We start from the raw sequence: 23639 nt of genomic DNA, 5'->3' as shown, positions 1-23639 counted from the left end.
CTGTCTGAGCAACATTAAAGTGTTTCGTTCCTGAATGAATCAACCGTTTAAATGATTCGGTTCAATCGCAATGACTCACTTATTAACAGTGACTCGCTGCCACCTATTGGCGGTTTTAATTTCACATTTAATGGAACCTTTTCATTTTTTAAATAATTTCAAACATCAGTTTTCAATGTTTTATCTTTAAAATATCAAAACATTATTTATTCATTTGTAACTGCAGGTTAAAGTATTCCATGTTCCACGGAGCTGCATTAAACGGTGTGTAAAAACATCTAAATGGCACTTCAGATGCAGCTTCTGTTTTATCTACATTGCAAAGATCAATTTTGTTGATACTGATTGCATTTGCTTGGTAACAGCCCAAATGCAAGTATTTGACCTAAAATATGGTGCACACTTTTAGTAACAATAGTTTAAAGGTAAAAAAAAAAAACAACTCAGGTGTCTGCACAATTAAAAAATAAGATATCAGCACAATAACACTCAGCAAAATAGTGTAATTATCGTTATCGATAAAATCCTAGAACTCACAGAGATATAACTTTTTGTCTATATTGCAAACCCTTATTTTTTTTTCTTTATTTTAATGTGCCACCCCCAAAATTTACTGTGGCCTCATTTGGCCACCCCTGTTAAAATGTTCTGGGGGCGCCACTGTAGGTGCCTTTGAGCAAAGCACTGAACCCCCAACTGATACTGGCTATATCACACATCACTTTCATATCAGATATTTCAGCAAAAGTGTATAAAAAAAAAAAAAAAAAAAAAAAAATCTGTAACAAACATTGAGAACCAATACTGACTGCGATGGACATTTACTTTACTTAATTAATCTCCATCAAGACTCCATATGAAATGCTTTGGGGGTTGGGAGTAGAAAGTGAAAGCTTCAGCTGAGGGGAAACCCATTTACTTGAGCTAGAAGCATGCAGTAGCCTACATTCAAAACAGTTAAGCTGGACCAATAGCTACCTAACAAATCTGCTCCCCACTCCCAGCTGTCATCAACAATCAATATTGAAAGTGAAAGATGCATGCAATCTGCTGGATACAAACTTTTTGGATACTAAAAAAAATGACAGCATGTATAGGTAGAAGGAAATATATCGTCATATTAAGTAAAACATATAGGCCCAATTATGAAAAATATTAATATATTAACATATATCTCATAAAAATATGCATTGGACATATATGACATGCACATGTATATCCATCCTAAAAAAAAACAATAAATATAAATGCACATTTTAACAATTATTTCAAAGACATATATGAACATACAGATATTTTGTTTGCATATATGTTGCGTACATAAATATATATTGTTGGCATACTGCAACATATAAAACCAAATAATCTCCTCATGTTGTAGCGGGGGAGGGCGGGGGGTGCTGGAAGTGGAAAGTGAAAGCTTCAGCTGAGGGGAAACCCAATTACTTGAGCTAGAAGCATGCAGTACATTCAAAACAGTTAAGCTGGACCAATAGCTACCTAAAAAAAATTGCTGCCCACTTGCAGTGGGCAATCAATTCTGAAAGTTAATGATGCGCATAATCTGCTGAATACAAACCTTTTGGATACTAAAACAATGACAGCATGTAGGTAGAAGGAAACCGAAACCCAGTTACTTGACCCAAGCACTTCATTCAGGACAGTTAAGCTTCAATGCAAAATATATGTTTAGGCTATTTAATTTCCATATATATAATATATTGTCATATTAATAAAACATAATTATGAAAAATATTCATATACTGTATTAACATATCCCATAAAAAGATGCATTGGACATATATGTCATGCACATGTATATCCATTTAGCTCCTGTGGATAGGAATCAGACAATGACTCAAGAATAAATTTTCCATTTCAAAAACTTTATAGATTTATTAAGAACATTCACTGTCTCTCTACAAAAGTAGGTACATATCTGTCAAACATGAGTGTTTTTTTTCCTTCAAAACAGATAAAAGAATGAGAACAAACATTCTAAAAACTGACAATGCAATAATCATTCTCAAAAAACAAAACAAAACTAATACAAGAAAAGTTGCACATTTTCAGACATTTAAGAAGTGTTACACATTCCTGAATCATTCAAATATTTACAAAGCAAAAAGTGACCTAAAAATATACTGTCTAGTCTAAAATCATGAACAGTGCTTCGACATCAAATCATGGTCGATTTTTTTGTTAGTTAACTTTTACTAAACAGGTCAAGAGAGATGCACAGAATAAATAAACAAACAGCAGTTTTGACTTGACGTTTCCAAAGCACATATTCATATGATCCTCTGATTTCCCTTTGGAATAAAGCCATTTGTTTTTCTCTGGAAGAAATATCTAAGATCTATGGAAGGGCAGTGACAGTCCACATCTCAAATGACAGTTCAGTGATAGAAGCATATACTATAAGGAATAACACCTGCTATTTCTAATTATAGAATAATCATAATAGTATACATGATTATTCTATAAGTTAATGTGCTTTCCGCGTTAAAAAGTGCTACATTTTAGAGCTACTTGCCGATCCGCATTGTTTACTTCATGCAATGATCACTAAAGGCATAAAGCATATCTTATTATATACAGCTCTAAAATTTACGATTGTGCATAATGGTAGTTGTTACAAGAATAGTTCATCCAAGAAAGAAAATTCTCTGAAGTTCACCATCAATGACGATACACAAAGGAACCATCATATAATTCAGACTTGAAACATCGTATTTACTACATTTACGATACTCCTTTTTTGTTCCAACGAAGACAGATATTTATAAGTTTTGAACCAAAATAAAAAAAAATGTTGCACTTCAATTATTTGGATGGACTGCCCCTTTACTATATACAGATACATTTGTGAAAGTAAAGTCATTAGTAACATGCATCTTGAATGTCATGAAGACATGGAAAAAATCAACTGAACCCTCAAAAGATTTTTCAAATTCTCTGTAAACTTTTAATCTGTCTTAAAAGGAAGTTTTAAGACAGATTAAGTTTACAATTGCACTATTTACTTTAATAACTGTTGTGTAAATGTTCATTAGATATGTAAAGCAGCAAAATGACTCATTTGAATTGAAAGGGGCAGAATTTCTTTGTGTGAAGCCAAACAAAGTTGTATTTGATGATCTAATAAAGTTAATACTTTTTGAAAATACAAACGTTAAATGGCATTTAATTTAATGCTATTCGTTGTATTACCCTTTGTCTTGCAGTATATGTTGTTGTACACTGTGCCATGCTGTGTCTATTGTGCCTGGAAATTAAACCCAGTACCATTTTAAAACTATATTCTTACCATAGAATAACACACCACATACTGGAAGTTCACCAAACTATTACATAATATGATCTGAATTACAGGCATCTTCCCAAACTAATTTGACACATTTGGGATTCTCTGACGTACACATGTGCCTTAAATCTACCCTCCATACAAAAAAATCTCAGAAAAAGCTTTTACAAAAAAGTGAGCTGTCAGAAAAGTATACCCTCTGTAGGTAATGTAACATAAAAACAACAGTCATGATCTGTAGCCTTCTGTATCTAATGAAAGTAAAGACCCAGATAATGTGCTTAAATAAAATGGAAATTGCCCACAAACAGAGGTTGATTTTCAGTCAAGTGTAAATTCATTTGGTCCAGATAGAGGTGCTAATGTATTCAAAGCATTATGTGCTGCCAATCTACCCATTTAACAAATAGCTGGCCTCCCTCAGATCTTTTTGGTGCGCCGGCCGAGGTGATGATAGTAACTCAAGGTGATGAAGAGGAAGAAGGTTTCACTGAGAAGAAGAACGATTGCACCATTGGATAATGTGCCCATCTCCAAGAGGGTGATGGACGTCACTGGGGGAAAAAATGAGTACAGAGACTAATTATAAAGTCAGACAAAGTAGTAGTCTGAAGCATATACCAGACATTTAGCAAAAAACAAAAGTGCCATGCAGCACAGCTACAAAACTCAATTCACAAACATATTTAACTCATATGTTATGTTAATGAAATATGTTGACAAAATTTTTTATAAGTACATAAATTAACAATAAAAAAAGATTCAGTGTTTCTTTTGAAACAAACTCCTTCATCTTGCAGTTAAAAACATCCACATGCCGAAAATGAAGAACATCATTCCATCGATATGCTCCGTTGTTGTGTGTTTGTTTATATCGTGTTTACGATGATGTCACGGCAGTAGTGGTGGCGTAACAATAACGACATATCAATAATCCCGCCCAATCTAAAGCAGTACTAAACTGCAGTGGAAACACAAACCGTGTCGAGTCGAGCCGAGCCATACCATGCAGTGGAAAACACCATAAGCATAAAGTACCAGTAGATGCAGGTACCATATATTTCAGAAACGTTAGAACTAGACTTTTATTATGTGACAGTCCTAAATACCATAAGTGTAATCACTTTCTTCAACATTTACTTAGGGGTTAATAAGGTTAATTTTGTATCTAATCCTTTGAAGCTTGTGCTTGGATTGGATTTTAAAGAGCGCTTGTTGCCATAAGAGGGCAGTACAGCATTAAGAACAATGAGTATTAAAGATATTCTCTGCTAACCTGGGTTAAAAAAAATGGCCCAGTGGTCTAGGGCCAGTGCAAGAGTGTTTCAGGACAGATTTCATTAGGTTGCCTTGCATAGTTTTCAAGCAAGAGTTTATAAACTTACCACTATCATGCAGTAATCACACAGTAATCATAAAACATAACATTTAAAAAATAGATATAAAATATGGGGGAAAAAACATGACAAATATAAAAATGCATACAATTAAATAGGTTTAAAATATACCATGTAAAAAAAACTTAAAACAAGTTAAATTGTCCCTTAATTAAGGGAAGAATAAAGATTAAATGTCAGTTTCCATTCTCACGTCCCTCTGCACTGTCTGCCCAATGTTCTCAGGAGAAAAAACCTCTCTCACCTAGAAATTGTACCCCGAAGTAACATGCTTCTGTAAGTAGTGTCCATTGAATGATGACCTTTTCCGCTGTGTACAAGCCATTCCACAGAATTAATGATATACCTGTTGGGAAGAGCGAAACACTAAGTCAATTCTGAGATCATCCTAAGTCAGGTAGAGACATTAAAGGGCACATATCTATTAAATATAATGCAGACTCTCCTCCAAACACCCAAGCACTTAGGCTAGGAATTAAAAAGCTTGAAATCATGCCCAAGATCAGAGAACTGATGCTGCTGTGGGTTCTGATTCTGTTCGGTAAAAACGGCAGAGAGTCTTTCTGATCTCCTTCCACACTGTGCATATGGATAATGTGGAGAGTAGCTGTTTCTTCAAACCTGCCAAGTGCCATCTGCCAGCACTATTTTTCCAACCTTGCTTGAGTAATTCCCACCATCGAACTGGCCATTGATCTGACAGAAGAACACTCACACCTTGCATCGCCGCAGGGGTATGAATTGTTTGTGAGCTAAACCAGGTGTCACAGTGTATAAAGGCCACTGGATCTCAGTGAGGGGTCTAGACTGCAAAATACAGCCCTTCAAAAATTTGCATGCTAATATCATGTGTACATACAGTAAAACTTCCAGGGCTCTGCTGCAGCGTCATATTCATGAGCACTCGGACTGATAATGTATGTAATCACATTAGCATAATATTCTATATCCCCCACTGGTTAAGGCTGGAATTTAAACACTAAATCTAAATCTAAAAAATGTCTTTATGCTGAATTAGAGGCTATATTACGCTATTATAGGGAAAAGACAAATAGGCTGCTGTTCATAATGAAATAAGGGCATAGGGAGGGGAGGGTTTTATTTTCCGCAAAACATTAACTTTCACACACCCATAAGCCACCCCTGCAATCTTTTATAATACAAGACCTCCTACGGTTGACTGTAAGCTCAAGCATGGGGTAAGCTTGGCATGTGCTGTTATTAAGAAGAATCCTGGGACCAGCAGGGGGTCATTACTAGTCATAATACATTAGAACTGCCCAGCACACTGAAGCCCTGCCCTATATGTGGCTAAATGGAATTGTACTGACTCATTAATATTTAAAACCGAGGCATAAAATATTCATACCACTTGAAATCATACACGAATTTGGCAGTGAAAAGCGCATCTAGTCATGAAATTTCCAGTGAGTGGGAGACAGACTTGCACAAATGTGTGTACATTATACATTAGCTATGCATAAGCTGAGATGGAGTGGGAAAAGCGAAAGTGTATAGACATGCACATATACAGTACATATCCAACAGTATGTGGAGAAATGTAAATTTAAACATCTCTTTCCAAAATGATGGGTGCTAATATGGAGGTGGCCCATTATACATAATACATATATAAGTGTCCTAACGGGTCCAATATATACACAAGCATTTTATTTGAACGTTATCTACAAAGCTTTTAAAAAAGCCATACTTTTTTGGTTGTCCTTGAATAATATTTAATGCTTCTTTTTTAAAACAATTTAAGGTGGTTATAGAAAAGAATCTCTCCCTTTAAAATAATCACATTTTGTTACTTTGCAGCCTGAAATGAAGATGGACACAGTTCCCTTTCGAACAGTCCCTCTCATTGTGTTGCTGACACTTATGGGAGAAACTCCTGTTTACTCTGATACTGATACTGGTGGTCCCACATGCTTCACTCTCCCCATGACACCTCAACTCGCCCATGTGCTTCACACTTGAGGATCAGTGCCCCTAACCAGATGCGAGCGGCTTGATTTTCTTTGGCGGGTCTGATGAGGAAGATGTCATGGATTATGTGGATGGATGCTGGAGCACCACCTTCTAAATCTAAATCTAACGGAAATAAGAGACGCTGACAAGGTCGCCTTCCTGGACTCGCCAGTCTCTCCCAAGGGACTGTTTGGCCCTGCCATGGATGGTTTTGCTGAGCGCTTTACAGCAACAAAGAATTCATCGAAAGCAATGCTTCACCTTCTGCCAAAGCACTCCAGTTTACATGCATGAAAAAGTGAAATTCACTCTATGTAAAAGGTTCCCAAATTTTTGTGCCAATATAGTGTATGTGTAAGTTAGAACAAGCCACTTTGTTGTCATTATCATCCCTTACAGTGTTAAACTTTCTTCCTTCTAATGCTATACCATAAAATTGAACATACATAGAAGAGCTCCCCCATAGAGTCTGATAGAGATCCTGGTGGTGGTGATCTCAAATATTAATTCGCAGAGCCAGCTGGGAAAAGCCAGGGCCTACAAAACAGAGAAGAAGGTCACATAATGAATGTTATGGTACAGGAACTCTAGGGAGAGGCTTTAAATCTGAAAAAAAAATCCTTTAAGATGACAGAAAAACAAGAAATGAACAAGAAACAAGAAATGTTTTAAATATTTTTTTTTATTTAAATTTATAGTATTTTAAATTTCTAAATTGTAGCAATTGAATAAACTGTAAGTCATTCTTCTGATGGCAAAGCTGATGCAAATTAATGCATCTTTGCTGAACAGAAGTATTAATATATATATATTTTTATTTACCCAAAGCTTTTAAAAAGTAATGTAAATGATTGAACAAAATACAGTGAGGATTATTTCATTTGAGCATAAACTGTTAAACATTTTGATTAAACTTCTTACCATTAAGGATGTGGATGTGAAAAGCACTGCAGAGATGAGGAGCCAAAGCCTGCAATGAGAGAATGAAGGAGACTACACCAGCTGGCTTCTAATGAATCAAAACCCTCCGGGTTTGGCAAGAAACAAACCTCACAGAACACTGGAGCAATTAAATTAGTAATGTGTCTGATGTCACATGCAAAGACCGAGACATGTCAGTGGTCTGATGATATGAAAGTGGTCTGAATGATCATTTCTAAAGTCTTACCGGAGACCAATGGGCTCACGTACACCAAACTTTATCTCATTACCCAACATCTGACTGATCTGCAAAATGAGACAATTGTCAATATAAGCAGGTAACATTGTAAGACACATGAGATAAACATTAATAACTGATTACAATCTTTCTGTAAACGGACCAAGGTGGCATGAAAAGAAAAAAAAATACAGGCCCATGGTAGGAAAATGTCAAATTTAGAAAAACTGACTCACAAAAGTGGGATTATGAGATTTGCTGATAGCCCAAGCCTTCCAAGACTGAATGGACCATGCAGAGGGACACAGTTTTATTTTATGAAATTGGAAACTTTGGTGTAGCATCTCAAGGGACTGATAGGACTGTTTGAGTTTTGTTTTAATTTAATAGGTCTATTTTGACAGCAGGCTGGTGGTTTCACAATGAGGGCTGTGTGTTCATAATCCAGGCTGAGGGCCAAAGTAGAGCAGAGCTCCTTCAGACAGAATCAGATAGAGACAGATACAGATACGGATGTGGAAGGTGTTACAGTATAATGCTTCCTTTGGTTAGCCAAATGATTCCATAAGTGACATGGAATACTGCAAGAGAATGCTCTCTTTAAAAGAGCATATCAGTAAGCAATGTGCATCTAACATTACAATTATAAAAACATTATAAAAGCTACAAAATAAGATTGGTAATTTATTGCAAAAACTTTTTTTTTTATCTTTATCTGGTACAGAGCAAGACTGTTCACTGAGGCTGCATTTATTTGATCAACAAATACAGTAAAATCAGTAATATTTTGAAATATTATATTAAATGAACTATTTCCTATTTGAATACATTTTAAAATGTAATTTATTCATGTGCCGACAAAGCTGAATTTTGCGGATTTAGTGCTCAATAAATATATTTCTTATAATTAGCAATTTTGAAATCAGTTTTGCTGCTTGAAGTTTAAAAGAAAAACATTTATTTGTAATAGTAAAGCCATTTATGATGTTACAATAGATTTCTATGGCCAGAGTTAATGGCTTTTAACTTTTTTTTTTAAATTACTTGCATCCTTTCTGAATAAAAGTATTTAATTTCTTTAAAAATAAATTACTGACCTCAATTTTTGAATGGTAGTGTACATTTTTTGTGCAAACATAAACAGGTGGTTAAGATAAGAAGGTCAATGAACCTTTCGGTAAGCCCAGCCTTAAAAACACAGAAAATTTACTAAGTGCATTCTTTTCTTTGTCTGCATAAAACACTAACAAGGAAGCTTGTCAGATCTACCAATAGTAACACCGGTTGCAGGCTTAGTGAGATCAAATATTCATCAGGAAATCAGTAGGAAACGATACAGTAGCTTTATATATTTACATATTTTTGAAACACATAAATAGGCATTATCTTTACTTTGATGTACTCTATAAGAAATTATCCCAATTATGTTACATAGCTCTTTTCCATTTCCATCAAAAAAAAAAAAAAACTCGCCTTAATGGTGATTACACATGCAGGCTTTCTCTTTCTTCTCCCATCCTAAAAGAGAGGGCTCTGTCCATCTTCCTACTCCACCATGCTTCACTAAAAGCCTCTGCAGCATGGGTAATTTCATGTTGATGAAAACCCAATACGTTTCTGATGAGAAGCTGTGGCGCTGAAATTCTGATTAAAGGTCATTTTAAAGGGGAAGCATGAAAGTGTGAGAGTGTGTTTGTACGGGGACGTGTGTCACAGCGACTGTTTAAGTGTAACAGGAGCACATAAATAGCAATGGCTTACAGTAAAACTCATCATAGACAAGCTGACATCAGCCCTTTCTGTTTTGTAAATATTTTGTTCTGCAGGCTTAGCTCATTGTAACATGAACAGTGACTGCAATTCATTCAACTGACATTGCCAAAGCAATTTTTTGAGACTTGATAAACAAATGCTGCTGTATATACCCAGTAAACAGCAGTAGCTAATACAGTGGGCCACTGATTATTATCAGGAGAAAAGTGATCGCATAGATAAAGTGTTCAGAAAGCATGTCGCACTGAGAAACAAGAGCATGTCATGTGCAATAGAGACCATCAATCAATCGATACCTCGCTCTGGTTGTTTCTGGGGGGTTAATACATCTTGACAACTGCTGGGGACAGGAAGTACTTCGTTTTTTCATGAAACCTGTAATGGTTGAAGCTACACAGTATGTTCCTCTGACTGCAGTGTCGCAGCAACTGAGCTGAAAGCTTGATAATGGGGAAATTAAACCGAGTACTTCAAATACATCATGGCCCGGCCCCACATTATCACGTTAATTGGTGGACAGAAAAATCAATTTCGTAAAAGACAAGTCTTCAAGTCATGCAAGAGTAAAATGATTTTCTACCATATGAGATTTTGCACAGAAAGTTTTTGCACCCAAAAAACATGATCTACTTTAACTGGTTCAATTATTAAAGGAACTGTTCATCCAACAATGAAAATTCACTGAGAATTTAGTCACCTTCAGGTCATTCAAGATGTAGATAAGTGTGTTTCGTCATCGGAATGTTTTTGGAGAAATTTAGCATTACATCACTTGCTCACCTTCAGTGAATGGGTGCCGTAAGAATGAGAGTCCAAACAGCTGATAGAAACATCATAATAATACTCTAGTTATTCACATAAATCCTGTCCAACAAATAACATCTTGTGAAGTGAAAAGCTGCGCGTTTGTAATAAACAGGTCATCTCATCTGAATCAGAAGAGAAATATGCACAGACCAAGCACATTTTAGAAGCCAAAACAGCAAACAAATATGTTGGTGGATTATGATGTGAGAGAACAATAATTTTTCACTGGAGGAAGTGTTATTATGGATTATGGACTGGTATTTTTGCCAGAAGCAATCTTGATGGATTTGTTTCTTGTAAACACTGAGCTTTCAATTTACAAAAAGTAAATTGGTCTCGAGGATTATTGTGATTTTTTTATCAACTGTTTGAACTTCCATTCTGATGGAACCCATTCACTGCAGATGATCTATTGGTGAGCAAGTGATGTAATGATGAATAGGAATGAATTTTTCCAAATCTGTTCAGATGAAGAAACAAACTAATTTACAAATGTAATTTTGGGGCGAACTATTCTATTATTATTACAAAATATCTTAAAAGCTCATGTGGAGCTGCATTCATGCATATATTTCCAGCCATTATGGTGCTGTCTGAGCCATCTCTGTTGAAAGAGAGGGTGATGCGCGACTGCCCCTTAATGGATTTTGTCTTTGATCTTTCTCTGTGACCCTACCCAGAGTCTGATGCACAGTGTGGAGGTGGAGAGGGTGACCATGTCTGAGTAATGCCCATGTTTCATGTGGACTACCTCAAAGCCCCATGAGTTTTAATAGCACTGAACATGAGACTGGTAGTTGTGCCAATAAGCTCTTATTGTGGGTTATTCATAGTGGTGTAACATGACTGCACGCTGGCTTCAGGATGAGTGTGAGGGGCCAATTAAGCCCCTTTCACACAGAGATTCCGGAAAATACACAGATAATGTTTCATGATTTGTCCTGGGATCTTTTTGTTTTGGTTCATTCACAATCCCAATGATTTTTCAAGGATCCGTGTGTGCTGTCACGGGGTGAAGAATCACTCGACAAGGTTTCGTGAATGTAAAGCCCCGGAGGTGGATTCATTTATGGTGCAAAGTCCCTGGTGAAGTGAGGTGAGCCGCTTCCTGATGGCTGGTGCTTCCCGTGCGTTCCTGTGCTCTTCGGTGCAAATCCAAAACGAAAGTGGGTGTCCAGACATGCTCCAAGGTGAGTGGGCTGTCGGTCACTCGCTGCTTTCTGAGGAGAAACGAGAGAAGGATTAGACCAGCATTTCATTCGGCTCGAGCCCGTCTTGTGAGTGCAGCGTGTGCTGCTTAAAAGTGCGCAGGCTGATGGGGAGCAGCTGTGACTGACCAGCCGGCGGTGAGGACGTGCAGGTGTTCTGCGATGATTGCCAGGGCGACGCGGATTCCTCCGAGGACGCTCGTCACATTCACCCCCCTAAGCGTCGTTCTGGTCCTGTGAACATATGCAGAGAGTAGGGGTGAAGTTAGGGGAGGGTGTGGAATGACCCCTGACAGACCTGCGTAAGCTGTCCAGATTCGGGAGAGGCCATCAGTGTTCGCGTTGGCGGCCCCGGCTCAATGGTGAACTTCAAAGTGGAAGTCCTGGAGAGCTAGGAACCAGCGTGTCACCCTAGTGTTGGTGTCCTTGGCGCAGGCCATCCACTGCAGGGGCGTGTGGTCGGTTACCAGGGTGAACTTGCGGCCTAGGAGGTAGTATCGGAGCTCCAGGACTGCCCACTTGATGGCCAGGGCTTCCCTCTCCACGGCGGCGTACTTCCTCTTGGCCGGGGACAGCTTCCTGCTGATGTAGATGATCGGATGCTCCTCACCTTCCTGAATTTGGGAGAGGACCGCTCCCAGTCCCGTGTCGGAGGCATCCGTCTGCAGCAGGAAGGGGCAGCTAAAGTCCGGGGCGTGGAGCACAGGCGGGGACGTGAGTGCCGCTTTGACCTGGGCGAAGGCCTCTTCCAGCATACTTTCTCCGGCTGCCCCTTCCTGGTCAGGTCTGTCAGAGGGGCAGCTAAAGAGGAGAAGTTGGGGATAAAACATCGGTAGTAACCAGTCAACCCCAAGAAGGCACGTACCTGGGTTTTTGTCTGGGGTTTCGGGGCGGAGTGTAAGGCCTCTACCTTCTTCTCCTGCAGCCGGATGAGGCCTCGGCCGACTTGGAAGCCCAGGTACTTGGCCTCAGAGAGGGCTAGGTGGCATTTGCGGGGGTTGGCGGTGAGCCCAGCCCGCCGGAGCTCCGAGAGCACTTTCCGCAGACGTTCCAGATGTTCCTCCTATGCCTCGGAGTGGATCACCACGTCGTCCAGGTAGGCAGCCGCATAGGCCTGATGGGGCCGCAGGATGATGTCCATCATCCTTTGGAACGTAGCGGGTGCCCCGTGCAACCCAAAGGGAAGGGTCCGGTACTGCCAGTGGCCACTGGGGGATGAGAAGGCCTACTTCAGTTTCGCAGGCGGTCCAGTAGCTTGTCGACCCAAGGCATGGGGTTCCCGTTGATTTCGGAGACTTCGTTCAGGCGGCGGAAGTCATTGCAAAAGCGGAGGGTGCCATCCGGCTTTGGGACCATCACTATGGGGCTGGACCAGGGACTCCGGGATGGCTCAATTACCCCCAACTTCAGCATTTGTTGGATCTCCTCCGCGATAGCCTGCCGACGAGCTTCCGGGACACGGTAGGGCCTTTGCCTGACGATGGTCCCTGGGGGTGTCCGGATGTCGTGTTGGAGCATGTTGGTCTGCCCGGGCTGGGGAGAGAAGACATCCTGGAACTGACTGACCAGGTGCTGTAGCTCCGTCTTCTGAGCTGCGGAGAGATGGGGGCTAACGTCCACCACGACGGGTTCGGTGAGGCTTAAGGCCGCCACTTTGTCCCGGGTTCCCACCCACTTCTTCAGGAGGTTAATATGGTAGAGCTGCTCCGTCTCCCGTCGTCCCGGCTGCCTCAGCCGGTAGGTGACCGGTCCCATCCTCTCCACTACCGTGTAGAGCCCTTTCCAGGAGGCCAGGAACTTGCAGGAGGAGCTGGACACCGGGACCATGACACGGTCACCGGCTTGGAACTCACGTTGCTGTGCCCTCCGGTCGTAGTGGCGCTGTTCGGCCTGCTGAGCCTTGGAGAGGTGTTCCCGGACTAATGGCATCACTCGGTCGATCCGTTCCCTCATCTGTCGGACCTGTTTGATAATGGTGCGATGAAGGGCAGGCTGCTGCTCCCACGCTTCCCTGGCCACATCAAGGAGCCCTCGTGGTTGCCGTCCGAACAGGAGCTCGAAGGGGGTGAAACCAGATGAGGCCTGAGGGATTTTGCGGATCCCGAAGAGGACGTACGGAAGCATGAGGTCCCAATCCCACTTGTACTCCGCCGCCACACGTCTGAGGTCCGAGGTGACGTGACCTGGCAGGTCGGGCAGGCTTGGCAGAAGCCCTTCACTTCGGCCTCCAGGCCCGGCCAGTGGAAGCGGTCGCGGATGCGTTGGATGGTATTGGCTGCCCCCAGGTAACCTGCCATAGGATGGGAATGGGCCAATTCCAGGACGGTTTCGGTCTTGGACCGGGGTACCACCAACAACTTCTTCTCCTCCCTCCTCCGCTGGGCGACACAGTACAACAGGCCGTTCTCAACGACAAAATGTGGGAGAGGGTGTGGCTGTGGGAGGATGTCCTTCCCGTCGACGACTCCCACCCGAGTCCAACAGTGCTTGAGTCGGTCGTCCTCCCGCTGTTCCTTGGCGAAAGAGCCCCCTCCAGTGGCCTGTTGGAACACATCATAGAACAGATTAGCAGTTTGGGAGGGGGACTCACCTTCTCTCCCACTGTCGGAGACGAGCAGGGCCGGCCGGTGGCGGGGTCCAGGCGGTCGCCTCGGCCTTCGACGGTTCCCCTTGGGGCTGGCAGGCTGAGTGGAGGCGGTGAGCAGTTTGTCGAAGCCAGGCCAATCCCTTCCGAGCAATACGGCCACCGGCAGGTCCTTCACCAGGCCTTACCTCCACCGGCCAGGTGCCTTGGGGGGGGAAGAGATGACCATTTCACGGGCCGGTACTTGGCGAGTGTCTCCGTGCACGCAGGTAATCGGTAGGAAGCTTTTCTGGCCGCTTTGGGGGGCACACAACCGTGACCGGATGAGGGTGACCGCACTGCCTGAGTCCAGCAGCGCCCGGAATCGTCTCCTATCCACCTTCACCTCTGCTTCGGGGGCTCCCGCTGGTACACGCTGGTGGACGATGCAGCCTGCCAGCCGGGCTCGCGGGGGTGATGGTGGGTCAGCGCTAGGCATGGGCTCATCTCGCTGTGGGGGAACCGTCGGCCTGCTGACCGGTCGCGGGATGCCTTCGAGCGGGCGTCGCTCCTGGACCACCCTCCGGGGGAATGGCTGCAGCCGGTCCCCTGCCCTGCTGTGATGGACAGCATCCGCCAGCTCAATCGCCTCCACAAGTCCCGCGGTTCAGGTAGCGGAACGCGCTGGGCTACGGAGGCCCTGACGGCGGTGAGTTCATCCTCCGTCCTGCCCAGGCGAGTGGCGAGGTGTTCCACTATTTGTTGCTGGCGGATACTCACTTCCGCGAGGCGTTGCAAGACGTCTTCCATCGCGGGGACGCGCACGCCGCCTTCCGTGGAAGAAGGAGAAAAAAAATTAGGAGTTGGGCCGGTGAACTTGTCGGTGATCCTTCACTAATCTGCCCGCATTCTCCACCACTGTCACGGGGTGAAGAATCACTCGACAAGGTTTTGTGAAAGTAAAGCCCCGGAGGGTGGATTTATTTATGGTGCAAAGTGCCTGGTGAAGTGAGGTGACGTGCATTGTGAAAGGGGTTTTAGTGTCCTAGATCCAAGCTGTGTGCCACACTGTGACACAACTCATCTAGTCAGCCACCTCTGCTATAGCAGGTGTGTTCTTATTGCACAATAAATGTGTGGCTCATGCGATGTATGCAAGTATGAAGTAAACTACTCTTTACTCCCATGAAGTAAAACAGCTCTGTATGCAATGTATTCTATAATTTATATATTGCTTTCAACAAAAATATATGAAAGATAAACAACAATTTCTAAATGTAATGCTCAGAAACATCTGGACTTCATAATCACAAAATGTATTTTATTTGATCACAGTACAAACAATACAAAACTAAAATGCTATAAGATACAGAAAAGATTAATTAATTCTTTACCTGGGTCTTCAGTCTGTGATTAGCTCACCTCATCTCTTGTCTGACAAGTCTTCGGGTTCAAGTCATTCCTTAATCACGTGACAGACCCATACGCTGAACCATGCAGTCCGAGCCGGAAAGAGAATTGATTAGTTCATCTCTTGAGTCTTTCGGATCGAGTCGTTCCTTAATCACGTGACAGACCCATACACTATTTCTGACATTTCTGTCACTGAGGTTTTGTTACCGTTTCTTCAGGATCTGTGGTGTGTTATTATTTTATAAAATAAATAAAACCCTGTTATAAATAAAATATTGATTAATTTGTCTTTTTGACTGTCTATCAGTAAATAAACACTAGGATATATAATAATATAATAATCCAAGCCTACAATACAAAGTATTTATAGACTAGTTTGTTCATTTTTAATACAATTTTGAGTTTGCAGGTATAATAATTGCTTTTCCTAGGCAAACTTGACATTTTGGTCTAATATATGTACAAGAAGATTGCTCAAAAAGGACATAAGGCCTAAAAAAAAAATTTGTTTGGTTCCGGTTTCCGACCGACCCTGTCAATTTATGTGCGACCCAAATTTATTTTATGAGACTGGGGAAGAACGGTCTTTCACACATCGTTAATTAAATTACAGTTTCCTTTAAATGCTGTTTTACACTTAAGTAATCCGTTAAAAACCATTAAGTATTGCATCAAAACCCTTTAACTGTCAATTCCTAAAGTGAGCTATAACTTAAGGTTTGGAAATCGTAACATTAAGAGAAACACGGGGGGAGGGGGGAGTAAACAATATATCGCGGAACAGAGAGGGCACTGACAACATGCTGACAGACAGGACATTAACATTACCAGCTTACTTTTAATATGAAACAAAGTCTCATTTGGTTATTTCACCTTTCAAATGTGGTCATTTTTTAAAGAAATGTAAACAATAAATACCGTTTTGTGGCTCTTGAATGTGTCGAACAGATCGCTGTAAGTTGGATCATCAGTTAAAACTAACTGATCGTCTCTTGCTTCTAGTTAATTTATAGCATCAAAATCAAATAAACCACATAAATGAACATAACATAAGAATGTTGTTTGACTACAAAAAGATGTCTGTACACTCCGTTTTTCAAGTTCAAATCCTCCATGTTAATCTACTATGAGATCGCCTGTCAAACTCCCGCGAAGGCTTTTTGTGTGTGTGTGTGTGCGTTTTGCGTGTCTATGGCAACAACAGACTTTAAACGGGAATACAGAATCACTGTCGTAAAAGTACCGGTACACACATTTAAAATCAGCGCGCGTGCGTGTGTGTGTGTGTAAAACTGCCACTGGAGAAAAAAAAAATAAAATAAAAAAAAAAATAAATCCCTACCGACCAATGACCTCAACTGACAACCAACCGGAACCAAACTTTTTTTTTTTTTAGGCCTAATGCCATAAATTAAAAGCAAATAACATTTTGAATCCTAAACAAGTAACATTACAGTTCTATAGTCTAATCTGAAGGGTGAACTCAAAAGAAATAAATCATACAACAAGGTCATTTTTGAAGATTAGAATCCAATGTAAAAAATATATATATATATATTTTTTAAATACAGAAAAAACAGCTCTTCATCAAATTGATTTTGCCATCATATGGACAACATTTAAAGCATAATTATTATATAAAACAATAAGTACTATGCACCCATTTGTAAGGAAGGTTGTAAATTAACTAATTACTCTAGCCAATGTTGTCACATCACAGGACAAAAGAACGAACAACCCGAAGAACCAAAAGATGAACTAATCAATTCTATTTCCGGCTCAATACTGCATTCTTTTACTGTCTATGTTTTTTGTGGGGGTCTGTCACGTAATTAAGGACCTAGTCAAAAACCCGATTGACCCTAACTATGAACTAATTAGAGCTGAAACAACTAATAATTTAATCGATTAAAATCTATTATTAAAATAGTTGTCAACTAATTTAGTCATCGATTAGTTGCTTAAAAAAACTTTTATTTGCAGTAAGCGGCTCATTTTGTGCATATTTTAAATCTGCGGTGACCAAAGTGTGGCAGTAATGAGCCACAGCAGGATTTATTCAGCCAGTTCAGCAGGAGAAGTAGCGAATAGCCAATAGATGGCCTCGTTTTATGTCACGTGCTTCCCGAACTGCATCTGCTGCATTCAGCGAGATGGTGGAGACAGACGGCAGTGAAGTAAGCTTGATAAAGACTAGTGATGGGAAGTTCGATTCTTTTCCGCGAACCGGTTCTTTCGGACGGTTCGATTCAATAAACCGGTTGAAAAAACCGGTTCACCGGTTCTTTTACGCTCGACATAATGACGGCATTTGCGATGACGTAATGGCGTCACGTCTATCAAACATTCCAATATATAAAGTCAGTAACCATAACTTTAGTCAGTTAAAAACCTCATAATCATGAAAAGTTTACAATTAAGTTTTGCAACAACGCACCCAAATACAGTAACAGCAATAATGTGCATATGAGGATTTAAGTCTTGAAGATATAAAGTAAATAAATTAGGTCATCAGCGCAGAAACCACTATACATAAACCATTTCGATGTATTTGTTATTAAATGAACTTACGTTTCGCCAGATTGCCCCTTCATTCAAGCCCTCGGTTTACCCGCGCTCATAACATTAGCACAGAATCAGTTCAGAATCAAATACCAAAAGAATCAGTTCGGTTCAGACGCGCTGTGAGTCAGTCAGCTTCACGCTGAATCACGCATGCGCAGTATCATCAGCTCCTCTGTTCTCAAAACGGACACGTCCGAAAGAAACGGTTTTGGTTCAGTGTACTGATGATCCGAAAACCGAACCAACCGGTTCTTGACTTGAGAACGAGAATCACTCTAACCGGCACGTGCTGCAGTTCAGTATAATCAGCTGCTCTACTCGTGTTCATGTTCTGTTTACTACAAACTCAATTTGTGAATGTGTCATCATTAACTATACAGTACACATATTTCATAAATCATCCCTTATTCCTATTAAACATAGAGTCTTTAGAGTTCTTAATTATTGTCCAACTTCCCTGAAACCCCCTCTGGCCTATACATAATCTACAATATACAAATTAGAAACATTCATCTTAAAAAAAAAATAATAATAATAATAATAAAAATGTATATAGATCTTTTATCACACTTTCCGAAATACTTTACACGCATGCGCAGTAGCATCAGTTCATCGGTTTTCAAATCGGACGCGTCCGAAAGAAACGGTTTTCGGTTCAGTGTACTGGTGATCCGAAAACCGATGCAACCGGCTCTTGACTCGAGAACGAGCATCAGCTCATCGGTTCTCAAATCGGACGCGTCCAACAGAAACGATTCTCAGTTCAGTGTACTGGTGATCCGAACACCGATGCAACCGGCTCTTGACTCGAGAACGAGAACTGCTCCAGCAGTGGGCGTGTTCGTTCATTATCTGGCTCGGCTCGGTGTTCATCAGTTCGGTCTACACAGCAGTTCAGTCAGTGTACTGTTTGAGTAAATGAATTACTCCGGGATATTGGTTTATTCTGACTCAGAGGGAGTGTCAATCACGTTAAAAAGTTAACATCTTAAGTAATTTGTGGATTAATGCTTATTGGAGACGTGAACCGTTTCAAACGATTCAGTTTGATTTGGTGAACTGGTTCAACCAGTTCACTAAGAAGAGCCGGTTAAATTGAACGATTCGTTCACGAATCGGACATCACTAATAAAGACAAAGAAAGAAAAAGAAAAAAGCGGAAGATAAAACTAATCGAACGAAGTCATCCAAAGTGTGGGAGTACTTTACTTTGAGCCTTCAAAAAAGAAGAGTAACCTGTAAACTCTGCACTACTGAACTGTTTAACTGTTTAAGACCTTTATTTGTGCAGATTCTCCAGTACAATGTTGTTTGCAAATGTTTGACGTTAGTCGTAAAAGCTAATAACATTGCTTTTTAACAGTTAACATTTAAAGCTTTACAAACATGTTCTGTGATCAATTTGTCGTTTTATCAGTTCATAATTCAGTCTTGCAGCCTAATTATGACTGAATGAGAGAGGTAAATGTTTAAATATATTTGAAATGCACTGTGTGTCAATTTTTTTTTTCTGGACAACCTTCTGATGGATTTTACTTTAAAATGTGAGTTCCATTCATGTTTCATGCCACTGGCACTTTATTCGAAGGATTGTTTACAATTTCACAGCATAAGCTATAAAGCTGTTTCCCAGGTATAAGTTGTGTGTTTACAGGAAAAAAAGAATAAAATGCAATGTACTGCAAATTTATTCTGTTTGATTCTTATTCTTCGTGAAAATATTTTCTGAAAGATTCCTTAATAAGCTTTGTTCGGGATGTTAAACTACTTTAGGAGCCCTAAGGACTGCCATGGTGAAAACATTATTTGAAATCTCCTTGTGAAATTTGCTACAGTATGGGTCAGTGTTTTAATTGCAGAAGAGTTTGACAAAGGATTACTAACACATAATAAAACAAAACTCCAGGTATATTTTTGATGAGCATATGACCATGCAAAATGGTTAAAATCTCTAAAAAGTCTATGTTGAATGATAAAGACCCTTTGTTAATAATTTAATTGGAAAAAATGGACAAAACTAAAATATAAGTACATAAACCGATTAATCGTAAAAATAATCGACAGATTAATCGATTATCAAAATAATCGTTAGTTGCAGCCCTAGAACTAATCAATTCTCTTTCAGGCTCAGACTGCATTGGGTTTAGCGTATGGGTCTGTCACGTGATTAAGGAACGAGTCAAAAACCCGATTGACCCGAACTATGAACTAATCAATTCTCTTTCCGGCTCAAGACTGCATTGACTGACACAGGTGAATTACTACTAGCGGAACAGAACCTATAGAATATTGCGCACGGGACAAAATGAACGAATCGTTCAAGAACAACACATCACTAGTGGAAACACGAAAATGAACCTATGTTCCACACACAAAATATTGCATTAGGTGCACATGTGCACCGTACCGAAAGCCCTGTACCAAAACGGTCCGATACGAATACACGTACCATTACACCACTAATATATATATATATAAAAAAATTCTCTCTCACCCAAATTGGCTCAGAACATCTTCAGACCATGCTGGCTAAAATTTATGGGATTCGAGTACATTAGTCAAACCATTCAAAAAATAACGTGCAAACGAATTTGACAAAGAGCATGCTAAAATGGACGCAAGGCTGGCTATATCTCTACAACACTTTAGTGTATTAAGACCAAACTTGGTGCGTTATAAAAACTATGACTTGAGGCTACCTGCACAGTTTCAGCACAGCACCACCTAGTGATCACAAGATATTAAAAAGGCGTATTTCTGATCATAACTTCTGAAAGGTTTGGCCAAAAATCACACAACTGGTCTCTTTAGATTCAGTTCCGCATGTTGAGTAGAATTTTATCAGTTCCTCTTCAGACCATGTTGGTAAAAAGTTATGGATTTTGCATCAATATACCAAACAGTTATCATTTAACGCATCAATGAATTTGCTGGAATGTTACCAAACTGAATCTGGCTGTATTTTGGCAAAGCTTTGACATATTGACACCAAACTTTGTGTGGGACATTGTCACCTCACACTGACCACGTCACATCAATTTGATAACAAAAGTGGTCAAAAGTGATGACCCATTAAATCTAATTACTAGTGGTTTTATTTATGATTTCTTTCTGCCATTTTGACTAAAATAATTTTAAAATGGCTTCAATTACTCACTGCTGCAGTTGGTCTGATGCTTGATGCCTTGCTTGCTTAAGTAGTGATTGGCCTGGATAATTGCTGCTTGGAGCTATATTTTTTATTTGTATTAATACATACACTTCAAATTGCACTAAACCCCAGAAAGATATTAGTCACAATCAAATAAAAGCTACAAGAAAATTATAATGTGGGAAACACTGCCCAGAGATCTCAAAATATGAAGAAAAAAATGCTTCCTTAATGAGTAGTAGCTATTGAGGTCAAATATGAAGACTTATGAAGGCAAGTGGGATGCTACCTTTGACCTGTGCACCTCTCCATCATCATCCTCCCCGCCAACACCCAGGACCTTGCGGGACTTGAGGCGACTCACAAGATCAGTCTGACTGTGCTTCTTCATGAGAGGTGGAGGTGTGGAAGCCATGGCAGCAGAAGAAAGCAGGCACTTCAATGAGCTGTCAGAGGGACTGAGGAAACAATAATACATCAGCAGGAACACTTTCTCAGAACTGTTTGTTTATAGTATTTCAATTGTAAAGAAAAAAAAATCACAACCAGTAATATGCAGGGTTTGTGAAATATAACAGCATGTCATTCTGTTTCACATCTATGACAAAGAATAATATCTATCAGTAAGGCTTTTTTACAGGTCAAACGAAAAAAGATAGCAGTAAAAAAATATATATAAACATTAAGACCTATTGAAACAAGTCCACAACCTCCCACAAAGCTGCATACACAAGGATTCAGAGGATACTGTGTTGGTTGAATAGGGATATACAAAAACATTTTCAAAGACTGCAAAAAAAACAAGATTATAACTAGACACAGTGAATGTATGTGTGTGTGTGTGTGTGTGTGTGTGTGTGTGTGTGTGTGTGTGTGTGTGTGTGTGTGTGTGTGTGCGTGTGTGAGAGAGAGAGAGAGAGAGAGAGAGAATGTAGAACTCAATAGATTTCCCTTATGATGCCCTTTATTTACAACTCTACATATTAACTGTCTCTTGCACATTTGTATATACACTATACCATAATTTATTCCTGTGATGGCAAAGTTGAATTTTCAGCAACCATTACTCCAGTCTTCAATGTCACATGATTGATGCTCAAAAACATTTCTTATTATCTATGTTAAAAATAGTTTACAAAAGAATGTTATATTTGTGGAAACCATGATAACGTTATTTAAGATAACTTGATGAATAGAAAGTTCAGGTAAAAAAATGCATTTATTTGATATATATATAATAAAGCGTTAGCGTTAGTTCTGACAGGTCACGCGAGTCAAACTTGCATCGGCTGATTCTCAGCTGATCACATCTACCTATAGGAATACGACACCTATCATGGCATTCCTATATAAGCTCTATTTAGTAGTATTCAGCAGCTTTTCAGCTTGCTCAGGAGCTATTTTCCCTCCTCCATCCCCATCTCCTCCTTTCGCCAGAGTCAGTACTTGACTTTCTGATATTCCTTGCAAATCAGACTCCTTTATCTTGAATGAAGTGTTACACTTAAATATCATTAAGTACATTTAAAATATCTGCCTTGTTCTGTTCGGTTTACCCTAGTGGGGTTATTATTGCTGCTCTCCCTGCTTATTCAAGACAGGCTACATGGATGGGCAGGGAGTTTTTTCCCAGAACCAGAACCATACCGCCAAACCAAAGTTCAAGCTAAGTATCTATCATTTTGACGATAGTGGTCCTGACACCACTATGTATTCTCTCAATTTCATGCACCCTCAATAAAAGCATCAACCCCATTTATCATATTTTACTATGTTTAAATACACTCCAAAGATTTTGTTTCAAAATCAGCATATACATCACAAAAACATCATTACTTTTCATATCTATAGGATACCCAAGACCTGTCACTCATATAGTTTTGAATGTGGAAAATGCAATGCTCAATATTGCCGCTCAGTCGCAGGAAGCGCTGCCTTCTGAATGGAGGAGACAATCGCTAATCGGAGTGGTCAGCACGTCACTGCAGCTGCTGTTAGAAGCGTCCCGGTTGTTATAGAAACAGTCAGCGTTCCGAGACGTGCGCTCAGTACTGCGCATGCGCACTGGCTGATCTATCCTGACAAATAAGCTTTTTATAATGCTATTTGAGCAAAAGTAATAACATTTATGACACAGTTTTTGACAGATTCCTTTGGTGATTTCAAATATGAAATTTAATCGTAAGCTTATTGAACTGTTTTGGCGAATTTTATGTTTCGACATTCAAAGAGATAGGAGTTGCACTTGCATGCCCGAGCGGTGTTTCAAAGATGGCCGCTGAGTGACATGATTTGTCTTAAAAGGACTTATATATAACCAAG

At 40.1% G+C, this 23639-nt stretch overlaps 1 protein-coding gene across 2 annotated transcripts in view; it reads right to left on the bottom strand.

Moving 5' to 3' along the window:
* Positions 1 to 3233: 3233 nt before the first annotated feature.
* LOC132104340 (tumor protein p53-inducible protein 11-like) overlaps positions 3234 to 23639 on the bottom strand; it is a 35689-nt gene continuing 15283 nt past the window's right edge. The window contains exons 3-8 of one of the 2 annotated variants that reach the window (XM_059509759.1): positions 21607 to 21775; positions 7847 to 7905; positions 7600 to 7648; positions 7125 to 7215; positions 4949 to 5050; positions 3234 to 3861 (exon numbers count right to left, since the gene is read on the bottom strand). In XM_059509759.1, the coding sequence (XP_059365742.1) occupies positions 3728 to 3861; positions 4949 to 5050; positions 7125 to 7215; positions 7600 to 7648; positions 7847 to 7905; positions 21607 to 21732 (561 nt within the window). In that variant the 5' untranslated portion in view covers positions 21733 to 21775 and the 3' untranslated portion in view covers positions 3234 to 3727. The remainder of the gene's footprint in view (positions 3862 to 4948; positions 5051 to 7124; positions 7216 to 7599; positions 7649 to 7846; positions 7906 to 21606; positions 21776 to 23639) is intronic. The other variant, XM_059509768.1, reaches the window with a different exon arrangement.

Source organism: Carassius carassius, chromosome 2 (assembly GCF_963082965.1).
Source record: "Carassius carassius chromosome 2, fCarCar2.1, whole genome shotgun sequence".
Taxonomy (NCBI): domain Eukaryota; kingdom Metazoa; phylum Chordata; class Actinopteri; order Cypriniformes; family Cyprinidae; genus Carassius; species Carassius carassius.
This window is presented reverse-complemented; position numbering and strand designations above follow the sequence as displayed.